We start from the raw sequence: 24,335 nt of genomic DNA on the forward strand, positions 1-24,335 counted from the left end.
AGATATGAACAGAAAGGCCACATTCTCTCTAAACTGGGTCTAGCCCAATGCCTCAATCCACCCACCAGAGTAGTCACACAGTGACTAAAGGCTCCTAGATCTGTAACTACTCAATAAAGTTGTGACAACGCTGCTATAGTTTAGATACAATGACTGAAATTCTTTTGCCTTTTGCATTAGTGTAGGCCAGTGATGGCGAACCTTTTTGAGCCCGAGTGCCCAAACTGCCAACACAAAACCAACTTATTTATTTCAAAGTGCCAACACTGCAATTAAACCTGAATACTGAAGTTTTTGTTTAGAAAAAACAACTGCCCTTGCACTACAAGGGTAAAATGCTTGTGTTTTTTAATGGGAGGTATTAACAGAGAAATACTTACCGGTCCTCCAATCCCCCATTGGGCTAGACCAGTAATGGTGTCCATTGCACCCCTTTGCTGGACCACTGCACCAGCACAGGGGAGGGCTGAAATCCGGGATTGGAGGATGGGTAAGTATTTCTTGATGGTAACTTATGGCTCATGTGCCCACAGAGAGGGCTCTGCTTGCCAGCTGTGGCACACATGCCATAGGTTCACCATCGTTGGTGTAGGTAGGCCCATTGAATCAGCAGGGATTTGCTGCATCAACTCCTCTGTAGGTTCCATTGATTCAAACAGGCCTACTCTAGTTGTGGCTTACTACACTAAAGGACGTTACAACTAAAGTTAACCTATTTGAATCAATGAGTTGACTCACTAAATTCGGTGGACCTACTCTAGTGCTACTTACTATTCTGAGCAACAGGATTTCAGCCACATCCTCATAATCCCATAAGTAACCTCATAGGGCTACCTAGTGCAGTGTAGTGTAGAGAATAAAGGAGTAGGATACAGAAGAATCCTCACTCAGTCACAGAAACTCAGGAGATGTGGGGTGAAACTATCACAGAAGCAGAAAGAGGAGAAGGAGGAGCAGGGCATTGACACAGCACAATAGGGGAAGAAAAGGGGGCAGGTTTTCGTTACTGACTCAAATGACAACAGGATGTCCATGTGGTTACTTGGCTGGCTCCACCTTGTTCCCCTTTATAGACATTCTGAGTATTCTTCTGCAAACTACCCTCCTACAAGTTGTGAAACACCTGGGTCTAAAGACAAGAAAGAAAAAGGGCAATGCCGAGGCATTATACTAGTTATACTGTCAAAAATCCCCCTCTCCATACTGCATCTAAAAATAAATAAATAAATGCAGACAACAGCTGCTACAACCTGGTGACCTCACACAAAGAATCTACCAAGTACCTCAGCAACTGAAGGAGCAGTTTTGGGCCTCAGATGGGATGTAAAGCTCTCGGTCTTCTCCTTTGGTTCTGACTCAGTGTTTTCCTTATAAAATACTATTATGTTCAATTTCCTTTCCCTGCCTTTAATCACATCACATTTTTCTTACCTTAACTTACCAGACTTAACACAAAGGATGTGTGGGATGCTGTTCCACACCACCAGCTTTTTGCTGTGTCCTGGGGTCACCTTGAAGACTCATGAATTACTCTTCTTTAATGTTTTAGTATGTGGCCAGATACAGTTCACATCCCAAACACCAGCTTCTGTTAGAGTTCATGACACCTCTTGTGTTCTACATTATCACTGTCACATTTCTGGAGGTTTCCTGTATGTAGTCTTTTAAATACTAGTTAATGTGGTGCTAAGGTTGAAAGTGTCCAAAAGAATACAAAGGTGTGCTACATACATGCATTGTGCTCATATGCCATTATGCCTCCTATCTGCTAAAACAGTAATATAATAAGATGTGCCTTATGTCTGAGGGGTGGCTATTCCACCAGCTGTGCACTAGTAAGGAGTGAGCTCTACTACTACAAGGTGTGGAACACCTGGATCTAAAGACAATCACAATGTCTGTTTGAGCAGATAGTGTGTGTGTGTGTGTGTGTGTGTGTGTTGCATTGCACAGGCTATTTCACTTTGTGTGTCCCTAGATGCACACCTCTGAGAGGGAAAAAAACAAATTCAAAAGAATGGAAAGTTATAGAATAAATAGCAGTGCTCTTGCAACATTCTTGACTTTGGTTCTCCTGATCCCTCTCTGTTGGTGATATTTGCTGGGGATTATGAGTGTTGCTGGATACCAGTAGAGCACGAACTTAGGAAAGGCTGAGCTAAAACTAAAGTAGGTTAGTCCTACACCCATCATCTATTACAAAATTCCAGACTGCCATTTATCTCACTTGTGAATAAAATGTAAAGAAGCAGAGTCCCAAGAACCAGAAAGCTTTTGTGATTCACAGAGTTGTAAGAGCTAGTGTAGTATTTATACAATGGCCCTAGCGACTGTAAAGTTACGGCTGATGCAAAGTTTTCTTATGATCTCTTCCACAAAAGGGTATAGTAGAGGATGTTGCAGTTCTGCCTCTCAGTCCTGGCACCTTCTGAGGGGAGGGAAGTCCTTTCGTGTTTAATGGGCTTAGTACTAGGTAAATGGAAGTTTTTCCTCCTCACGTTTCGATCAAGGAGAAGGGTGGTGCGGTGGTCTGAATTTTTTAACTTTGGGGTGTGTTGGTCCAGCTATGGCATTTTGCTTCCAACCAAAGATTTTATCTGTGAGGAACAAGACTTCTCATCTCAACAGCGGTAGAACAGGCCTGGAAAGGCTCTCATTTAGATCCTTACTTATGGCATGACCTTGGATTGATGTGACAAAATCACTATAGCAAAGGCAATAAATAATCATAGAAAATAAATAAATGTATCAAAGCAGGCATACTATTTATAGAATTACTATATGGTGTACCGAGATTTTATTTTTGTCACTATAATTTTTTTACTATAAAGAGAAATCAAAGAAACATGGATCCTGACCATGAAAATATTTGAGAAAACATTAAAAAGGCTTCCAATGTGCTATGGATTGGAATTAAATAAAATGCCTTGGGATAAACTGCTTTAAATGGGAAATGTCCTTAGGAAGAACAAGATAAGCAATGAAGATTACTGGCTGAAAGACAAAAAGCACAATCTTTTAGCATTATGATTCAAAGAGACTAAGAAAAGGCACAAACTGGATTTCCAGGGGAGTTGGAAAAGAAAGCAAAGTTAATTCAACAAATCTAACTTTTTTATCTAATACACAGTTGACAGACCAGATGGATGCTTTTACAGTCAAGATTGCTATTTATACAATCAATAAAATACAGTTTCATACATATCATGCAAATATAGTATTGTTCAAGATCTTAGCTCAAGATCATAGCAAATGATTCCAAAACACTTGTAGATACTATAGGTTAATTATTTAAGCAAGGGAATGTGAGTTTAGCTGTTCTTCAGACAGAAAGGACAATAAAAGGCAGCAATACAGAATTATATTTCCAACTTTAGCAAAAATAACTAACTTACGAAGTCAACAACTTCTTAGTTAAAAAAAGAAAATGCGTAATATGACTCAAGCTGTCTAATCAGTCAGCAAAGCAACAACCACTTGTGAAAATGGTAGTCCTCAGCTATGCTACTGCTTGTTTTCATTACAGAGGAAATTAAAAGTATTTACTCAGATACTTTTTTGTATTCAAAGACTAATCCAGATGTCTTTGCCAAATATTATTTAACTCATACCAAACAGAAGATAGGAATACAGGAAGTGGTCTTATGCTGAATCATTCATCCAGCAGAGCATTATCTGTTGTGGCTGGTAGCAACACCTCTGCAGGGTTTGAGTCAGGATTCCTCCCCTCCAAGTACTAATGAAGTCTGACCTTGACCCTGTCTGGCATCTTTATATCAGGCAAGATTGCATGTTCGGGTTGGCATGGTGATCTACCATATTATTACCTTGATTACTGAGGTTCTGAACAAATTGCGCCTTCCAACAAGATGTGACACTCCATTCCATTCCTCATGATGGTTTCTCCCCATTCCTCACCAGTAGCCTCTCCTGTACTATTTAAACACCGAAATGACATGTCAGGAAAACACAAACTGTTCCAGTCTACAGTCCATTTTCAACCATTTAAGAATTAACTTCATCAGCACATGAGCATGACAAACCTCTTAAAATATTCAGGCATGCACATTTAAAGGTACAGTACTTTAAAGACAAGCTACATCCCACCCATGGCACATGCAGAGATCTAACTTATTCAGACTTAGATTAAGGGGGCTAGAAGCTAAAGAACACAAGCTGAGCACAGATTGAATAATTTTAGCAAGTCATATCCAAAAGGACAGATAATCAAGGACAAGCACACAAAAAATAAAGACAGGTGGGTAAATAAGGACAGCTTGTGCACATGCAGTATAGAGCACATGGGTCTTTTACTTTTAATTCTCAGAAATAGGGTACAATTGCATCACAGAAGAAACTACTAAATTCTATTTAGATTACAGCTCCTATGCTGGTAAATATGTGAAAATGTATTGAAATAACAGCTTCTCAACACAGGGAATAGGTAAAATGGCCTTTTTAAAATCAAGGCTAATATGGAAATTAGAAATCATAATACTACAGAAACATGTTTGGAAAGCCTTCATCTAACTGCTGAATTTACTGCATTCCTATGGTTTGACACCAGCATAAAGTATATGATTCCATTTCAAGTGATTGTGTATTTTCATTGGCTGCACTCCTGTAGCTTATCACACTGTGGTAAATGACACTAAAGTAGGGCCACTGAATGAGAGGGGCTTTGGTGAATCAATTCCTGTGCAGATTCAATGTAGCAAGCCACAACTAGAAGAGGCCCATTTGAATCAATGGAACTTACAGAGAAATTGATTCACAAAATTTGCACTGATTCAATAGGTCTAGTTTAGTGTGACATATTATGCTACGTAACAGGATTTCAGTTATTGTCTCCTTTTGCATCACAACAGGTAGGTAGGAGACATCATGTTTGTTCCTTCATTTTGCCATAAAGACCCCACAAAATCAAGTTCACAGGATATCTGGAAGTTGAGTCCTGGCAACTGGACTTCTTATTAGGTTGAAACATTTTGCTGCTCATCCAAGTAGCTTCTTCACTCTGACTTGGATGAGTAGTGAAACATTTCAACCTAATAAGAAAGAAATTGAGTTGCCATGACTCAGCTTCTAGATAACCTCACCTGGAAGACCTGGATGACTGACAATCATATTCACATAAAGTTTGCAGGAGTTGGAAAAATATCGCTATCACTATTGTCCCAGAAGCAGAGGTCTGATTTTTCAGCAGAATACCGGTCAGTTCCTCATATCCCCACATAAGCACTGCAGCAACAGATTTATTTTTCTGGATACTGGAAGGGGAAATATCACAAAATGCAGCTGTTTCACGTGATATAGCATGTGTATATATTCCAAATGGAACCCAACAAACATGCTGCTGCCAACACTCCAGTTTCCACTTCGCCTCTAAAAACCTGGTTTGTATAAGGTTCTGTAGAGATGTAACATAACATCAGAATCCCATACATTTCTTAGTTTCCTTCTCTAGAAATGGCATTCCCAGACTTCAGTTTCCAAGATGTTTTTTCAGGGGTGAAGATGGTGGCAGCCATGATGGTTAAACACATGTAATAAAACCAATGTGTTTGTAATGTAGATATAACCTTTGATTCTTAAACCAGCAGTTCTGCTCCATCTGCCTCCTAGCTTTTAGTCAAAAGCCCAGATAAAAACTCAAATATACTCAAGCAGCTCTCACAACTAAGTTGATACAAACTGAAAATAGGGTTTTTCTGTCTGTAATATGCCGTAATTGTATTCTTAGCTTGATTTTGGTTTCCAGCTTACCTTGAAAAGTGGAAATATTTAAAGATGTAGGGTTCTTAGTAATACAAGGAGCTGCTGCTGCTGTGGTCTCTTCCTCATTCCTAATCATAGGCCACTGGCCTTCCGCAGCGGTGTAGAGTTCATGCTGTGCTGGACCTTCAATGTCTGTGCAGCAAGCAACAAACAGGCATGTAAATGCTGGTAACATAGGACATTAAGAATGTATTGTGGACATTGTAAGAAAATATTTTTAAAAAATGATTTGATATAGTTACAGACATACAAATTTTTGTTCACCATTTTGAAGCCCTGACTTGGGCTTTGACCGGGTTTTTCATAATATTGTTGTTACACAAACATTCTGAAAGCACAATCTTATCATTTACTTATTTAATTTATATCACATTTTCTTATGAGCTCAAGGCAGAATACATGATTCTTTTCCTCTCCATTTTTATGTTTGAGTTTTATTTGCAACGTTGCATGCTGTCTGTAGTTTGTGTGACTGGGAAGAACAACAACCAACTGTTCCTTCCAGGCTTTGATTTCAGGACATGCCTCTTTGTTGAGTGCTTTTTCCCTCTCTTTAGTCTGTTCAAAGCAGAGTTTATTTGTTTGCTTTTATCTCTTTCAGCTGGTTGCTACAAATTCGTTAAGTAAAGAAAGTAGTATACCTATGTGTGTAATTTCCAGCAACTGTCAGTGAAGAAATGTTTTTACTATTTCTATTAAAAATATCTCAGAGTGAGTTATTGAGACATTAAGTGCCAGTTAATGAGAAATGGCTGGACTGTGGAATCTGTAGGCATTCTCCTCTGTGAATCTCTATATTTCTACTACATAGCAAAACGAATTATACCAGAAATTCAAAGCTCTGCAACATTTTATTCCTAAAACAACTATTTCTAAATGGCCAGACATCTTTACTCTGAAGTAAGGGTTACTCAATGGCAGCTACTTTGATGTAAGTAGCCATCTCTGAAGCCTGAAAAGATTTAAGAGGTCTTTTTGGCTTAAATAGCAAGTTCATATCTTGTTTACTTTTGTGGAAGAGAATTAAGAGTTTAAGAAGAACTATGTTAGATAACACTAAAGGACTCTCTAGTCCAACATCCTTTTTCTCACAACAGCCAATCAGATTACTCTGTGAAGACCACATGCAAGACATAAGGGCAACATCTGCGTTACTGTGTTCCTCAAGCAAACCATCTCTCATTCTTCTTGTTATTATTCCCCTCTGTTCTTGCTAGGGGCTGAATGTCATCATGCTTTCCTGGTCTGAAATGTGGGTCTAAACAAAGATGTTATTCAGTCTCAAAACCAAGTTCAAAACTAATTAGCTATTCTCCATCCTGCATTTATTTTCCTGTTTACCTTCATCAGCTGTAGCAATCTGTGCTTTTGTTTCTTTTCAAATGATTGAAGTACAGTATTCTATCTGTATTTTATGTGTTTTAATGTGTTTTATGATTTCGCTATCATTTTTCCTTCTTATTTTATTGGTTACTCTCTTAATCCAAGAGGACTGATCAATAGATCACTAGAAATAACATATATCCACCCTGACTTGTACCACTGATAGCCTTCAGATCGAAGCTATGAATCATGACTATGATTGCCCTGTTGGGAGAAAAAGAGTGCTATGGGCAAAGAACATGACCAGCAGTGGATCCTGTAAATTGACTCCTTTCTGAAGAACAATAGATTGAAAAAAAGTAGCAGCAAAATGCATAAAGAACAGGACTTTTAAATGTATAGAATATGACAGCAGCAAATGTTTGTGAGACCATTAAATGTCAAGACTAGGTATGACCGGAGAGACACATGAATTAGTTAGTTAGGCATCCTAACTAACAATAATTAATTACTGTTAATTATAACTACTGTTAACTATAACTACAGTTAATTCTAATTAACAATAATTACTGTTGTCATTCTGAGGCAACCCAAAATAACTAATTACCATTATAGCTACAAGTTTTAAAGTAACCCCTTATTTATTAGGTTCTCAAAAGTAACTAAAGAACAACCTGAACTGGCAAAAATGTTCAATGCCAGCTGAGCCAACAACAAAGCCACCAGAAGCTTTGATGAACCAAAATCCTTCCCAGCATAGGATTTTTGAAATTATTTAGGATTTCCCTCATTCTAGCCTAAATTTGTGACAGCACTGTGGCTGTGTCCCTGGGCTAGAGAAAGTTGGATCTGATGTAACCTTGCTGTTTTTCTCCAGCCCTACTCTACTTGATTTCAGTTCTTCTGCTAGCAGATCTTAGCTGGCAGAGCAGTCTCCCCAGCAAATTGCTCTGTTGGCAGATCTCTTGGGTTCAGACAGCAGCAGCGGATTTCACAATAGCAGAAGGAGATTTCTGCAGGCAAAGTAGGCTTCTGCCTAATCCTAGCTGGCAGATCTTTAATTTAGGATTGGGCTGCCTGGTTGCACACTTACATTACAGTCGCACTGAAGTAAAAATGGGAAATAAATTGACAAAGTTACAGTTATACAACACAGAAGTTACACTGTAACTGTAATATTGTGGGGGTGCCATTCCTAAGGTTGCTAAGCCACATGGGTGTTGTAGTGTAGAGAAAACTCTCCTAGCATCCAGTGGCTGCTTCTGAGGGGAGGAGCTGCCACCATTCTTCCTCTTTCTCATTATCATAGAGAGCCTGCCATAGAGGCCTTTCCTTAGGCCAATCAGAGGGCTTGATTAATTGCCTTTCCCCAGACCAACCCTAATAACATGATGTAACCATTGTCCTATCTGAACCCCGTCTACTATCTGTAATGCTGTCACCAATTGTGACCTTGTAATGTTAATAAAAGAGCAGTCTCCTGGGGGCAGGGCAGGAAGAGACGGAGAAGAGACGGACAGAAGAGAAAGAGAACAGAGAAGACTTCTCATTCTGTTTCCTTGAGTCGCCCACCAGGAGTACTGCTGGCAGACATCCATCTGTGTGTGTGGCTGACTTCTTTAATCTATTGCGGCTGCAATTAACATTCGAGCTCGCTTGTTCCCTGTACATTTGTCTCTTTGATTCCTGCTTACGCCTTATTGTATTTTCTTTTTTAATTAACTATCTCACCTGCTGCTTATTATTTTATTTTAACGTATTTTAATGACTTATAGTTGATAAATAAACACTTCCTATTATTATTATTATTATTGCTAAGAGACTCTTTGCTATCCTATTATCCATTATCTGGTGATCACCACAAAGCCCATCAGCCTGCTCATTGCCTGAACCCAACATAATATAACAGTTCTTCCTTTATTACTGCTAGAAGGAATTAATCACAAGTTTCTCATTATTTTTTCTGGTTGCTTGCAAGTACTGTAATTTTAAAACGTGTTGCTGTTTTTCTACTTTCATGTAAGGAACTCCCAAATTTGATCAGCAATAGCAAGATGGAAAAGAGAGGGATTGGTTTTTGGGTTAGGTTTTCCTGCTAAAACCCAAGTTCCACTTTTCCCTTGCAGGGGAGAATATATTTGGCCTAATCATGGGGCTGACTCTGACTGGGGAGAAGTCCTGCAAGGAAAGATTAAAAAGTCTCCTCTTGCTGTGATCATATTTGAGTTTATATTCTTGCAAGTGTACAGACACACTAAACTGCAAAGAATTGCACCTAATTCCCTAGAGATATAAGACATGCTTGTACAATTTCCTTCTCTCTGTATGTATTTCATTTCCCCATTAACTACTACGCTATGCATCACTGAATACATCTGTGACTGCAAACAATACCACTGACTAAGAGGCCTGACCACCTTAGGAAAAAAAATGCAGGAAATACTATGGGTTTGGGGTGGGCTGATTCACATTTTTTCCACACTGATCACATGACATAACAGAAAATGCAAATCGGCTTTGATTCCAATACCCAATCCATAATTTCTCCTCCATGCCAGAGACTATTCTACTTTTTAAAAAGTTGAACCCGTTCACCTGCTTCAAGGTATGTGATTACTTTGAACCAATGTAGAAAGAACAGAGCTCTTGCACACAGAGAGAAAGTGGTAGCCCTCACTTCTTGCCTCACAAGTGAGGATGAGGCATGCACACACATAAGCAGCACCAGCATTCACCTCTCTCTATAAAGCCTCTTTCCCAAGACACTTCTCTCTTTTTTAAAAAACAGCTTCTCCTAGATGGGCAGTGCATTTGTGGCCACTTAAATTGAAAAACTGGTAACTGTTTCCCAGCTGCTTCACAGCTGGTAACCTGAGCTCTTGAAAGGAGGGGTGATTTTTGAATATAACATTATTACAATAACAATAATCAAATAAATGTAATCTTATGGTATTGCCAAGCATTACACAGGGATGTGAAAGCTAGATAAAAACTGATGGGAGGAAAAACCCCTATTAATTTGGAATGTGCATTATGGATACCATGGATTGTCAGAAATAAGTGGATACTAGGTCAAATGAATTCTGAACTCTCTATATAACTAAACTGAGACTGGCATGCTTTGGGCATATCACAAGAAGACCAGACTTACTGGGAAAAAAAACAGTAACACCAATGAAAGTTGAGGGAACCAGGAAAGAGGATGACCAAATATAAGGTTGAGTGATTTAATAAAGGAAGCCACAAACTTGTGTTTGTTCGAGCTGAGCAAGACAATTAATGATAGGATCTTCTGATGGTCACTAATTCATAGGGTTGCCATGGAGTAACAAAAAAAGTGTTATTGATAGTTATTCATTTATTATTTATTTTCAATTAAAATAACTAGCACATTAATTTGGCAGCAGCTTTTAGTTTTACAGTGGTGCCTCGCATTACGACGTTAATTCATTCCAGTGAAATCACTGCAGAACGAAAACGTCGTAAAGAGAAAAAAGCCATTGAAACGCATTAAAACCTGGTTAATGCGTTCCAATCGGCTAAGAACTCACCGTTCAGCGAAGATCCTCCATAGGGGTGGCCATTTTTGGGTGCCTGTGCAGCGAAAAATGGCTCCTAAACACAGCGGGGAGCCATTTTGAGCACCCGGTGGCCATTTTGAAAACCCGACGATCAGCTGTTTTGATCGTCAATAAGTGAAAATCGGTTCCCGAAACAGGGAACCGATCGTCACGCAGCGAAATCCCCCATTCAAAATGTTGTTTTGCGATCACTTTTGCGATCGCAAAAACCTCATCGTAATGCAGATTCATCGTTAAACGGAGCGCCCGTCTTGCGAGGCACCACTGTAATTTGAATGTATTTTAAATTTTTATTTGATTTTAATGTGGATTGCAAGCATCATTTGAAATAAAATATTCTTTTTCAGACCCTCTTTTCTCTCCCATGGATGAAAGCCTCTCCACACATTATTCCAGCGATGACACATGGGTGATGTTTTTGTAACCAAATAAATAATAGTTCATCCTTCAGAAATACTGTTCTACACACATGCAAATTTGGTGAGTAGATTATGAGTGCTGTCCTGTAGAAATCTATTAAAAAATAAGCTCCACTGGGTTTTCATCTCATGAAAGGTTTTCAAATTAAAATTTCATCTGATTAATCCATCCTGGCTCATAAGAACATCACCATGTGCCTTGCTGACTATATGAGCTAACTTTGATTATCAAAGTATATTAGGGGACCTCCTATTCCTAATATGCTCAGTTACCACTTTGTGGGAGTGGTCAATTCACATGAACAGTCCAAGTGCCATTAACAAGAAACACAAGCAAAGTGAGAACTTCATTGAGTAGGGGGCACTTGGTGTTCAAAAATCTACTAGTAGAAGTTGATCTCCAATACTGTAGAATTTCCCTCTTCCAACATGATGCTACTCACATGAATATATACTGCTCACTGAACTGTTAAATGAACATAGTGGGAGTAGAATGTATGAATCATCCCATAATGAAGAAAAAACTAAACCTGGGAAAGATACACAGAAACTCTCTCAAAACAAGCATAGCAAAGTATTTTTGATAGCTCATATTTCTTTTACTGACAATGAAGAATAGAAGGGAATAGATAGCTCCAGCAAAATGGAGTCAACAAGCCTTATTAAATTGTTGCCTAAGGTGCATTGTCTCCCGGTATCCTTTGTGATACCAAAGCAGAGGAGCACAATAATGGGTGCAGATGCCATGAGATATGACAAAGGAATAATATTCCAGCAAGGCAAGAAGGACTGTGGTTTTGCTCAGTTTGCAGAAACTGCTGGAATTGATATATGTCATAACAGAAGCTGTAGCTACATTTCCAAGGGGACTGACAATATAAAACATCAAGCAGTTATTCCACAGACATTTTGCTTTAAGCTTTCTTTGCAAGTGTTTTTCTGTACAATAATAGTTGCTAAGCATCATGTGAGAACTTCAAGTACCTGAACAATGGTGCAAATTTTAATTGCTGCACCTCCTATGAACACAACGTTAGAACTGAAAGATGTGGACAACTTCTTTAAAACTGTTAATCATAGAATCATAGAATAATGGGAGTTGGAAGGGGCCTTTAAGTCTGTCTCGTCCAACCCCCTGCTCAATGCAGGAATCCAAATCAAAGCAGATCTGACAGATGTTTGTCCAATTTTCTCTTAAAGTGCTTTCCAAAACTATTTCTTTTCAACATGGGAAAGAAGAGAAGGATAGGTGCCATAAACAGGAGAGGGAAATAGCAAAAAGGAAAAGAATGAGAAGAAGCAAAACAAGGGAAAGTGAATGTCATCAAAAGGCACACGATGTAGAAATAGAGGAGATACACTCCTCACTTGGACAACATGCAGGCTATGCACAGAAATCACTAATAAATAAAAAGCAGATAGGACTGGAAGACCCAAGCTCATTAGAATGTAAACATCAGCACTTAGTTGTCTTTACTGAATAGTTCTGGTGCCAGTGAAGCCCGTGGCATGGAATGTTCACTTGTTAACTGAACAAAGAAACTGGCACACCACCTTCTATGTGGGAAATGAAAACTGGTAGTTTGACTAAGACGTTACACAAAGGCAATCTAAGGACTAACTAGATCCCCCCCAAAAAAGCTACCAAATGGTTTCAGAGATGGTGTTTGACTCCACAACACACTGGAAGAAAGGTCATGTGATGATGTAGAAAAGACGGAGGCCAAAGGACAAGAAAGATGAAGAAACAGGAGGGATGCTTTGCAGGAAATATTTGGAATACAAAGAACCTGCAGAAAGATAGATGATCAAATATACATTATAGATAGCACGTAATTAGAGAAATTAATTATTTAAATGATGAAAGATTCTTATTTGCTGACAAAAATAGCTCTGCCCAGGTTTGTGTATAAAGCACGTCTATATTTAAAACTGATAAATATTTGACCAAACACCACCAGATTTGACACAGAGCAGGGTGTAGACTGTCCTCTCCCACTGTGCCAAATCTGGTGCTGATCTGAAGCCTGGTTTTAAAGCTAGATTTTTTTTGTACTGCCAGCTTTTTTAGATTTGCCTTATGGAATCTTATTTTGTCCTGCTGGCAAAATATCATCAGAACATGTCTGTGCTCTGATAATACAGGTTGGAATATTCTTGGTACTGACATAAGGTTTGCTTAAATGTTGCAGCTAATTGCAGCTAATTGAGAAGATGCTGGGTCACCAAACCTATCAATTCTAAAGGAAATCAACCCTGAGTGCTCACTGGAAGGACAGATCCTGAAGCTGAGGCTCCAGTACTTTGGCCATCTCATAAGAAGAGAAGACTCCTTGGAAAAGACCTTGATGTTAGGAAAGTATGACGGCAAGAGGAGAAGGGGACAACAGAGGATGAGATGGCTGGACAGTGTCTGCGAAGCAACCAACATGAAATTGACACAATTACAGGAAGCAGTGGAAGATAGGAGGGCCTGGCGTGCACTGGTCCATGGGGTCACGAAGAGTCGGACACGACTAAACGACGAACAACAACGACAGACACACAACCAAGCACACCTTGGCAATTAACCATAATTAGCGGTGGCAAGTTATGCAAACACAAACAACTTACAAATTAGCTTACTTTGTTTTGTCATTAGTCCTTGAGAGATAAACACAGACTTTCTTTGCAAGTATGATTGCTCAGATACAAAGTTCTGGAAGAATCGCCCCTCTGGAATACTAATACGATTTCAGCTTTCAATGAGGTAATGTATACATACAGTTTGACTCTAGGAATGACATGGCAGAAGAGCCAGGGAACTGAGACAACAACTAAAAGAGAATAGGATTCTGTCAAGGGAAAAAAACTGAGAATCCTGATTCAGCACAAAGATAGACCAAGACAGACTTTCACAATTCTACCACTGTTTCACCCTTATGACCTTATGGCTATTTAGGTCAAAAGTCAAGCAAAGACTGTGGTAATTTTCCAATTTCACACTATCACATGACTCTTCTTCCAATGTGTTGTGGGATGCATCTCCAAAACTAAACAGTAACTTCCATGATATCTCCAATACCATACAGAGAGTCAGTGGACTTAGCACTCCTGATATCTGGCTGGGTTCCAGGACCATTCTGGCCACAAATGTAACATGGTTGATATTTTGGCTGTCCCCCCCCCCCATGTCAAAAAACCCTGGAAGGGAAGCAGTTAGATCTCCATATCAGACCTAGAGGGCAATGGAATACAAAATATGATGATAACATTATGGGAACTCTAGACTTTATAAACGTTCCAAACGAGTGGCACACTCCACTGCTCTGATATTTTAGAACAGATTGTCTGCAGCACTACAGAGAAGAGACACTAATGTTCTTCATTCAGTCTCTACTGCTCTCAATTTTCAGTTAAAGCCAAGGTAAAAAAAACTTAACATTGTAAAATAGGAGGCACTAAAGTCAGGGCTGGGATTGTTGGAATATGTATTCTCAAAGGTTTTCATGGCCGGGATCCCATGGCTGCTGTAGGTTTTTCGGGCTGTCTGGCTGTGTTCTTGAGGTTTTTCTTCCTAACGTTTTGCCAGTCTCTGTGGCCGGCATCTTCCTGGTGCAGTTTGAGGGAAAGTTGAGTATTTATAGCTGTGGGATCAGCTTTTTGTCTTTTCAGGAGATTGGTTGATTATGGTGATCAGCGTGTTTTGTTGTTGTTGTTGTTGTTGTGGGTGTATTGTTGTGATAAGGGGGAGAGATGATCTCTCACTATGATTGATGGGTGTTGTTAGCTGATCTTTTGTGTGCAGTGATCACTGGTTCTTTTGGCTGAGTAGAGTTCATTGACCTTTTGCAGGCTGTTTTTCAGTTCTGGGAGACAGGCTTTGTTGAGTTTTAGACTTTCTTCTTTTTTGTTGAAGCGCTGCTGGTGTTTGTGAATTTCAATGGCTTCCCTCTGAAGTCTAACATGATTGCTGGTGTTGTCCAGTACTTCAGTATTATGAAATAGAATTTCATGTCCAGCTTGTTTCAGGGCATTTTCAGCTACTGCTGATTTTTCCAGTTGTTTTAGTTCGCAGTGTCTCATGCTCTTTGATTCTGGTGTAGATACTGCATTTTGTGGTTCCAATATATACCTGGCCATAACTGCAAGGTATCCAGTATACTCTTGCAGTGGTGAGGGGGTCCCTTTTGTCCTTTGCTGACCGTAACATTTATTGTATTTTTATGGTGGGCCTGAATACTGTTTGTAGGTTGTGTGTTTTCAAAAGTTTCCCCATGTGGTCCGTGACCCCTTTGATGTATGGAAGAAATACTTTATTTGTGGGTGGCTGTTTTTCCTCTTCAGTTTGATGTTGTTTTCTTGGTTTGATGGCTTTTGTGCTTTCATTCTTGGTATAACCATTTGCCTGTAGGTCCCAATTCAGATGGTTGAGTGCGGTGCTCAGCCAATTACCCAATCTCCTAAAAAGGACAAAAAGCTGATCCCACTGCTATAAGTACTCAACTATCCCACAAACTGCACCAGATCACTGTCCTCTGAAGATGCCAGCCACAGAGGAAGAAAAACCTCAAGAACAAAGCCAGAGAGCCCGAAAAACCTACAACACCATTGTTGCAATGCTCACATTGGTCTTGTTTCCTATTGTTTACTGTTGCATAGTCCACATGGTACCTTCTCAGATTTTCATTGTGCAGCCTTCCTGTTTCCCAGAGAATTTAATCCATGTAAAAAAAAACAAGAAGTTTCTTCTTTAGCATTCTCTACTGATGAGGTAAGCACTTCTAATCCAGCCTCACTAACTCCCAATATTTCTGCACAAATGTCTGATATAGTATTGTTTGTAAATCTGTAGAATTTCTATCACTTTATTTTTCTTTCTCTTGAACAAGATACTGATGTGTTACTCATCTCCCCACTGTCTGTTATAGCTGAAACCATCTTCCCTTAACCTCATAACTTGATGACCTGCTCATATTGTCTATCAGCAGACCCATATCGTCATCAAAATGGCATGTTTTGCCCACTGCAGTGAATACGTGAGATAGATAAAGAATGCGGATCCTATTTATTTTTTTGCATTCTGGAAGAAAATAAATCAGCTACACATCTATATTGTATTGATCTGCAGCCTGCACATGCATTGAACAAGATATGCACGTGTCAAAAACAGCTGCATGTATCAAAAAAGCAAAAATGGTATTGTAAAGGGAAAGGAAGACGTGCTAATGTTCAACTAACAATTGTATGTTTTAAGTATATCTCCCCCCATAATGATGACTAAAAAGAAAAAAAACCCTATCTTCTTTTTCCATTTTCCAAAATGATGTACAGAGGAAACCATTACAACAAGAAACAGTGCCACATAAACTCCTGTTAAGATGAAATGTATTGTCTTCTTTGGCTTTCGCTTTAACTCCAATTCAAAAATTAGAATGCAAATGGATATAATCAACTATTTTATATTACTGTTGACACAACATTTTGCAAAGAACTCTGTACCCACTTTAAATAGCACACATCACTGTATCAAATATTAATGAGCTTGTCAATTGATTAAATTATTTCAGTTAACCACTTTGCTTCAAACATTTCCATCAGTTAACTATAAAAAAAGTTACACTAACTCAGTCAAGCTCATTACTTGATAATATATAAAAGTATTGAATATTGCCTGAAAAATCATACAGAATGCATTCTTGTATTGAGATTCCTGCAACAAGTCTACCAATGCGAAATTACGTTTCATGAGAAACAATTAACATCCACAAAGTCCTTAGCATTCTGAGAATAATTCATAGGAAGCCAGGTGAGCATTAACCTAATTCAGCACAGTCTTCTGTACTAACTGGATAGCAACAATGTTCTCCTACTTGTTCTCTGATATTCTTTGAACAAAATGCATCAGAGTGAAAGCTGGTGACCTCTGGTGCTTATCTAATGAGGATAGCCTACAACACATACCAGTAAGAACCAGATGAATTGATTGATTGTACAGCTGTTTTCCATCATCCGTAAATACTTCTACAAAATACTGCCCAGAATCTTCCAGCCACATGGGACACAAACTCAAGCTGCCATTGATAAAGATAAGACATCTTTTGCTGTAGATTTCACAGGCGGTTACATTGCCACCTTTCATCTTCCCCATTAAGATATGGTCTTTTCTCCAAGTTACATTACTAATGCGGATTGCTGGTTTTCTGCTGTCCAGATCAAATAGCACACAATTACCAGGCGTTCCATTGATGAGATTACTCCTTAATTTGGGTTCTAGATGCAGATTTAAAAAAAATAAGCAGAGCAGACAGTTAATGCCTAAAATGTATGGGTTGGATTCAGATTCAGTCACTGTTAGAAATCCCACTTATTTTAAGCACATTTACCCTAAGTGTGATCAAGCTTGGATCCAAACTAACTTATTAAATAGATTTAAAATGGGCTTCAAGAATACTAACACCAAAATCAATATATTTGAGTTTCTCACATGAAGACTGCATTTCAGATTTGAGCCATGAAATCTGGTTGAAAATATGCTCATCATGTCAAGCATCATTATTCAAACAGTGACAATCATATTGATTTCTGTCACACAAAGTTTCAAAATATTTTAAGAAACTTAATGCAACAGATTCAAGTGTTAGAAAGCTGATTTCAGCATTGCCATACATTAATAAATCCCCAATATATTAATCAGCTCTTACTCAATATGAGTAGTTCACCCCTTTTCTTTGTCCTTAATAATTTGTTCCCAAAAGCCTTTCAATAAGGAGGCCAAACTTTCTCACACCATTCTTTGTCAAACTTAATAGTAAGATTTGTTAATTTATTCATGAAAATATATATTTATATTACATATGCATTTATGTATTTGTGCATAAATCAGTAAACCCATATTGCCAGCCCATATGGGACACACTTAAAATAGCAACAATTATTAAAAATTCTGGTATCATTCTTCTGTGTCTTTTGGCAATGAACACCATGAATGCTTGGTGATTAATTTATGGCAATAATTCCAAGGGAAGAAATCACCGATCTGCTACTTACGAGCAAGCACTACTTGAAATCTGTGAGTGTATTCCTGTATTCCATCCTTGGTATAAGCTTCTACCACGTACTGCCCACTATCCTCCAGCCATGCTGGGCACAAACTCAAGCTGCCATTACTAGCAATAATACATCTTTTGTTGTCAGTTTTGCAGGGTGTTACATTTGGACCTTTCATCTTCCCTAAGAAGCTGCCTTTCTTCCAAATCAAGTAATGCACATTGACTGCTGGTTTCTGGCTATTAGGGTCAAGGAGCATACAATCACCGACAGTTCCATTGATGAGATGATTATCTAGTTTGGATTGTGAACATTAAAAGAAAAGGCATCAATTAAACATTAATATAATAGTATATTATATGTATGATGTATGAGAATAATATGAAGTATAACATTTCATGTGCACTAGTATTTCAGGAAATTAAAATCTGTTTCAAAGATGAATCTCAAAATGGATTATGTAAAATTACTGTAGAGAGCCCTGATAAATCCAACACTACACCCTGGCTGATATCCAGTAGTAAATCACAATTAGAATAGGCCCATTGATTCCCCCACAAATGGGGAATTTGTGAGTCAATTCCTCCATAAGTTCCACTGATTCAATTGGCTTACTCTAGGTGTGACTTACTGCTTGTTCCACACAGTCAGTGTTCAGTGGCATATTCAGCCTGCTTGGCAGGTTTTTCCACACTATCTGGATGTTATTTTGTTATATGATCACTCCTAGAACATGTGGAAATCCCACTGGCATCTGATGCTGTTTCAGATGGGCTACCACTGATATGGGGAACATAATTATGTATCTATAATGATGATGATATTATTAATTAACTCCCTTAAAAAACAGAAACAAGGTGCCTTACAGTCAATGTTCATTACTTGATTTGGAAGAAAGGCACCTTGATACAAAGTTAATTCACCCCAATTATTATCACCTGAAAAAACCCTAATATTGATTGGTTAGACAACAATTTGTTGAAGATTTATTAAAACAATTATGTGAAACTATATGAGAAGTTGGTTGTCTGAAGGGTCATGTCATGAAGATAGCTGATCATGGCCTTCTGAGCCCAGTGAACCAGATGTAGAAACAAGAGACGTAGTCAAATTTCTTCACCAAGTGGCTAGCTAGATACTACAGATAGTCAGCTATTCATGTGATGTCAGTGCTGTGGTAAAAAAAATGGTTACTCTCTGTAGCCAACACCCATTCCTACAGTGGGCTCAGCTGCCATTTTATTCTTAATAATAGTTTGCAATATTATATTATATAAAATTTACAAGAAAAATAAATGAGTCAAAAATGGCCCTATGGCCATTATACCAAATTCAGGAATCTCCACATATTGGGGCCTCCACAAACTGTCCTCCCACAGAAAACAATTCCGACCCCAGTCTAACGAAAGTGGAGAGTACATTGACAATGGACAAACAGATAAATATCCAAATATATAGTTAAATACAGTGGCATATACACGAATACCTTTAGTAACACTGTCTCTTTTCCACCTGGTATCAGCAGAGTATTGACTCTTCTGTGGGAAAGGAACAAATTTACCGAGAGTCTCTTTTCCATGCATGTCATCACCATTGACTGAAAATATAATGAAAGCAAAAACATGATAGAAAAACTTGTATTAATGATTCTTTTCCTCACAGGGAATGGTAAAAGCAAGTACTTCTAAACTCTATAGTTAGTGTGTAGTTACTTTAGAATGGGAACAAGGAACACATAGTTCATCATTTCTTGTTGCCTCACTTCTTTGGATTTTACACAAGGAGGCCTTGGTCAATATAATCAATTCATTGGTCTTCCAAGCAATGAATATATTTTGATACTCTTCTTATCTAGTAGAAACTTTACAGCCAGTTCTGACATTCATCAGTCATTGGTACAAGCTCCTCCAGGATCAACAGACTTGTGAACTTCAATCATAGGTTTTGACAAAAATATGCAACAGCTAATTTAAGAAATTTGTGGATCAAGAAACAAAAATGCTAGGCAAAAGATAATCTCACACCAATGTTGACTGCACTTTCTTACTGTTATTTGTGTACATGCTATATTTCTGCTATACTGTGTATAATTCTGGGTAGCCAAATATATTTCACTTTAATGAAGTACTGCATAAGCATTTTCTACCATAACCAGAAATGTTGTGTATTAAGTAAGCTACTGGAGGTTTAATTATAATTCTCCATTATCACCTCAAGTAAGTTTCAATCCGGAAATAACTGACACTAATGCTCTTGAATCCACTCTATAATGAAACTCTGTATTGCCCTGAAGCTCAGCACTGTGGATGTCATCAATAACATCCACTACTGAACTAATTCTACAGATAGATAGATAGATAGATAGATAGATAGATAGATAGATAGATAGATAGATAGATAGATAGATAGATAGATAGATAGATAGATAGATAGATAGATAGATAGATAGATAGATAGATAAGTTACAGATTTCCATGACCTAGAGTTACCTGGATATAATTCTTTAATATTATAGCAAAAAGGAACTTACCTTGAAAAATACACACACTACTGACAGGATAGTAAAACTAGAAATTGCTTCAGAATGCATTATGCTGTGTACTCAACTATTCTAAGTACAGTACACAGGAACACTGCACTTTTAAAGATCCCCTTACATTAAGAGAGGTTCCAATACATTGCTAGACATGATAAAATACTATTTCATCTTGATTTTAAATTCTTTTTTCCAGGCTTTGAATAATTTTCAAAATAGTGATGGGTGGGAGAATAGGTTCTTCAAAACAGGCTGTCTTAGTCACTGTAACAAACAATCGTGAAGCAAGTTATTGGTAAATGTATCCACCCCCTTCTGCAATTAAAATGGACAAATGAGATGCAGAGCAAAACTACAGAATAAAGAAAACCCTTTAAGATAATTGCATACTAGAGCAAAAATAGAATTCACAGAGCAGCTAAAAGGAGGATGGAGGCAGCTGGTTCCCTGATGGAAAAGGTCATTTTACAGTTTAACACTTAATAGTTTTTTTTCTAAGGAAAATAGAATGTTGTTGTTTTACAAAAAAATCTTCCATCTGCAATATATACATAGTCTTAGTTTAGTAATCCGTCACTGAATAGAGTCCTCAGTTTCCAGTTTCTTTTAAAAGTCTTGTTAACTACTACTACTTACTAGTATATCTTTATTGTGTTCATATGACAATTCAGAATATCACAGGAAACCCTACAGATAGCTTGCATAAAATAAAAAGCACATAAAAGAGCATACAATAAAAGAGCATGTGATAAAAAGCGGAAATGGAAATAAGAAAATAAGTAGACCCATATTAAATCAAACCAAAAGCCCACCATTCTGTTGTTAGAACAGTCAGATACCTATGGGAAGTTGACAACCAAGATATGAGCATGATAGCACCATCTTCTTACATTCCCGCTACCACACTGTTTGATATTGAAGGTAATATGCTGTATTGTCACTGACTATTAGCCATTGATAGCCTTATCCTCCATGAATTAGTCTACTCTCCTTTTAAAGCCTATTCCCCTCATTGTCCTCAGCTTCTGATACTGAACTTTTCTAATATTTTATTTGTCTGATCGGTTTTAGTTATTAACTTATTGTTTTGTAGCATTTTATTCAGCATGTTGTAAACTGCCCAGAATAGTGCTTTGCACTAATAGGGGAGGGGGGGTTGTATACTAAACAAACAAACAAACAAACAATATACGTACAGACTCTGACGAGTTGATGGATTTTAGCTAAACCAATTCAGCAACTTGAACAGAGAGAAGGGATTAACAAGCATATTTTAACAGGTGATTAGACAAGAGTGCAAATATAACAGAAAGTGGATTCAAATAAACATTTACCACAATTAAGGTTGATTCAGAATTGATTCATTTCAGTGGCCATTTCCAAGGCTTGTTTTTTTAGATTTTAAAAATACAGGGTGTACAAGTGGAGTGTGATATACAACAGTGTGATTTGCATGTGAGTAGTGTAGAGAGACAGGTAAGATATATACATAAAATTCAGAACATTTCCAAAGGAATAAATAACTTAAACTAAATATAGACAGGGATTGTTTAGCTCAGAGTGTGTGTGTGTGTGAGTGTGTGTGTGTGTGTGTTGGGATAGATAGACAGACAATAGACTCTGGTAATTAATTCCTGCTTCATTGTGCAGGGTAATGGGCTCTCTAAGACATGACTCATGATTGAGCCTCCTGCTATTTCACACTTCATAGGAAGTGTGGGACTATCTGTTGAAACCAGCATTCTTACTATTATTATTTGGGCCAATAGTGCTATTGTCACCTTGTTAATCTCCTTCCTGTGCCTACTTTGTATATAACCTATGATTTTGCTTCACTCTAATGTGTCTGAATTGATGTCTTTGAATTGTGGTGTTGGAGGAGGCTCTTGAGAGTCCCCTGGACTGCAAGGAGAACAAACCTATCAATTCTAAAGGAAATCAAACCAGAGTGCTCACTGGAAGGACAGATCCTGAAGCTGAGGCTCCAGTACTTTGGCTATCTCATGAGAAGAGAAGACTCCTTGGAAAAGACCTTGATGTTGGGAAAGTGTGAGGGCAAGAGGAGAAGGGGACGACAGAGGATGAGATGGTTAGACAGTGTCATCGAAGCAACCAAGATGAATTTGACACAACTACGGGAGGCAGTGGAAAATAGAAAGGCCTGGTGTGCTCTGGTCCATGGGGTCACGAAGAGTCGGACACGACTAAACGACTAGACAAATGTGTCTGAAGAAGTGGATAAAACCTCAAAAGCTCACATTGCAGGCAATACAGCAGTCTTTAAAGTGCCACAACGTTTTTAACTTTTTATTTCTGCTTTTTGGTTTTATTTTTGCTTGGTTATGGTTGCACAGGCTAACATAGCTACTACTTTGAAGACATAAGCCTGCCATAAAATAGGACTTTAAATACTATTAGAAAGAGTGTAGCCAATGACCGATGTCCACAAGATGGTGCTGTTATTTCAACATTTTACTCCAAAAAATGTGTAATTCAGAGATGGGGAGTATTCTCCTTAACGACTTCCCAAATCTACTTCTTTTTTTGGTAAATTCCATAAAAATAACTCAATATTTTAAAATATCAAATGCAGAAGAAATAAGAGGTGATAGATTTATCCAGCCAGGCCCAGACAGTTGAGCACTTAGCTCTTACAAGTCAAGATTTTAATTCAGATGTGCTAAACAATGTATATGACATTGAATTAACATTGCTGCTTTAATACATTCAACACACTCAAGGAATTGTGCATTAGAAGTGACTAACACTGGGCCTGACTCACCCATCACCTTCAGAATAGTTTCAGTTGAGAATCAGTAACAGCTTTCCAGAGCTGGAGCTGTCTTACTGTTGTTGAAGGCAACTCTGGTCTGTAGACTCCCCACCTCCACACCAGATATTCTTCTCAATTGTGAAATAATATTTTTATAAGTATCAACTGGAACCTCTGAGATAATCTCTTCTTGAGAAGTGAAATGTTATTTTTAAGGGGGGGAGGCTCTCCCCCCTTAAAATGCTGGAAGAACAAGACATTTATGACCAGATAAGTCCATCTCAGTCTGGAGAGAACCAGACCCTACAGATGAAGATGTGATAGCTATTTCCTCTCTAGAAAAATCCTAAATAATATCAATGTTTCACTAAAATAAGATAAAACCACAGAATAGCAAGGTGTAATTGCCCACTGGAGTGCTTTACAAAGATTGTACTCCATGTCTAAATCCAAATTTTAGTTCCAACTAGAGCAGATCTACTGAATCTATGCAATTTACATAAATTTTGGCTTGAAAAGTTCCTATTGCTTCAGTGGATTTACTGTTTTTAAGAATGAAGTCTGGATTTGGACTGCTCTTTTCTCTGGATGTTAACTGAATATCTGACTTATATCCGACCGAATATCTGAATACCTGAAGACCACCTTTTGTTCTACTACAGAGAATGAGACGTATGTCCAACACAAAGGTTCAATGTATAATAGCATTGCTAGCATAGAGAAGACTTATATCAAACTGTGAGATCACCTTAAAATAACATACACTCTTTTCACTCTCTCCAGGCCATGTTACTGCTGAATAATATGAACCTGGATGCACTCACCATTTCACTAAGGTTGTGCAATTTATGGTGAACAGGATACAGCCATGCAATCACAAAAAAAAAAAAAAAAGA

At 38.1% G+C, this 24,335-nt stretch overlaps 1 protein-coding gene across 2 annotated transcripts; it reads right to left on the reverse strand.

Annotated features, from left to right (window-relative positions):
* Positions 1-2,756: 2,756 nt before the first annotated feature.
* On the reverse strand, positions 2,757-23,281 carry LOC110088694 (uncharacterized). 2 transcript variants are annotated; one of them, XM_072993994.2, is made up of 5 exons: positions 19,617-23,281; positions 18,131-18,424; positions 17,045-17,353; positions 5,767-5,910; positions 2,757-3,930 (listed from the first exon to the last, which is right to left on the reverse strand). In XM_072993994.2, exons 1-5 carry the CDS (start codon positions 19,711-19,713, stop codon positions 3,833-3,835), a joined length of 942 nt encoding a protein of 313 aa, XP_072850095.2. In that variant the 5' UTR covers positions 19,714-23,281; the 3' UTR covers positions 2,757-3,832. The 2 variants fall into 2 exon arrangements, with proteins under 2 accessions (XP_072850095.2, XP_020666830.3); XM_020811171.3 differs by having other exon boundaries at positions 3,072-3,935.
* Between the last annotated feature and the right edge of the window lie 1,054 nt (positions 23,282-24,335).

This window comes from Pogona vitticeps, chromosome 3 (genome assembly GCF_051106095.1).
Source record: "Pogona vitticeps strain Pit_001003342236 chromosome 3, PviZW2.1, whole genome shotgun sequence".
NCBI lineage: Eukaryota > Metazoa > Chordata > Lepidosauria > Squamata > Agamidae > Pogona > Pogona vitticeps.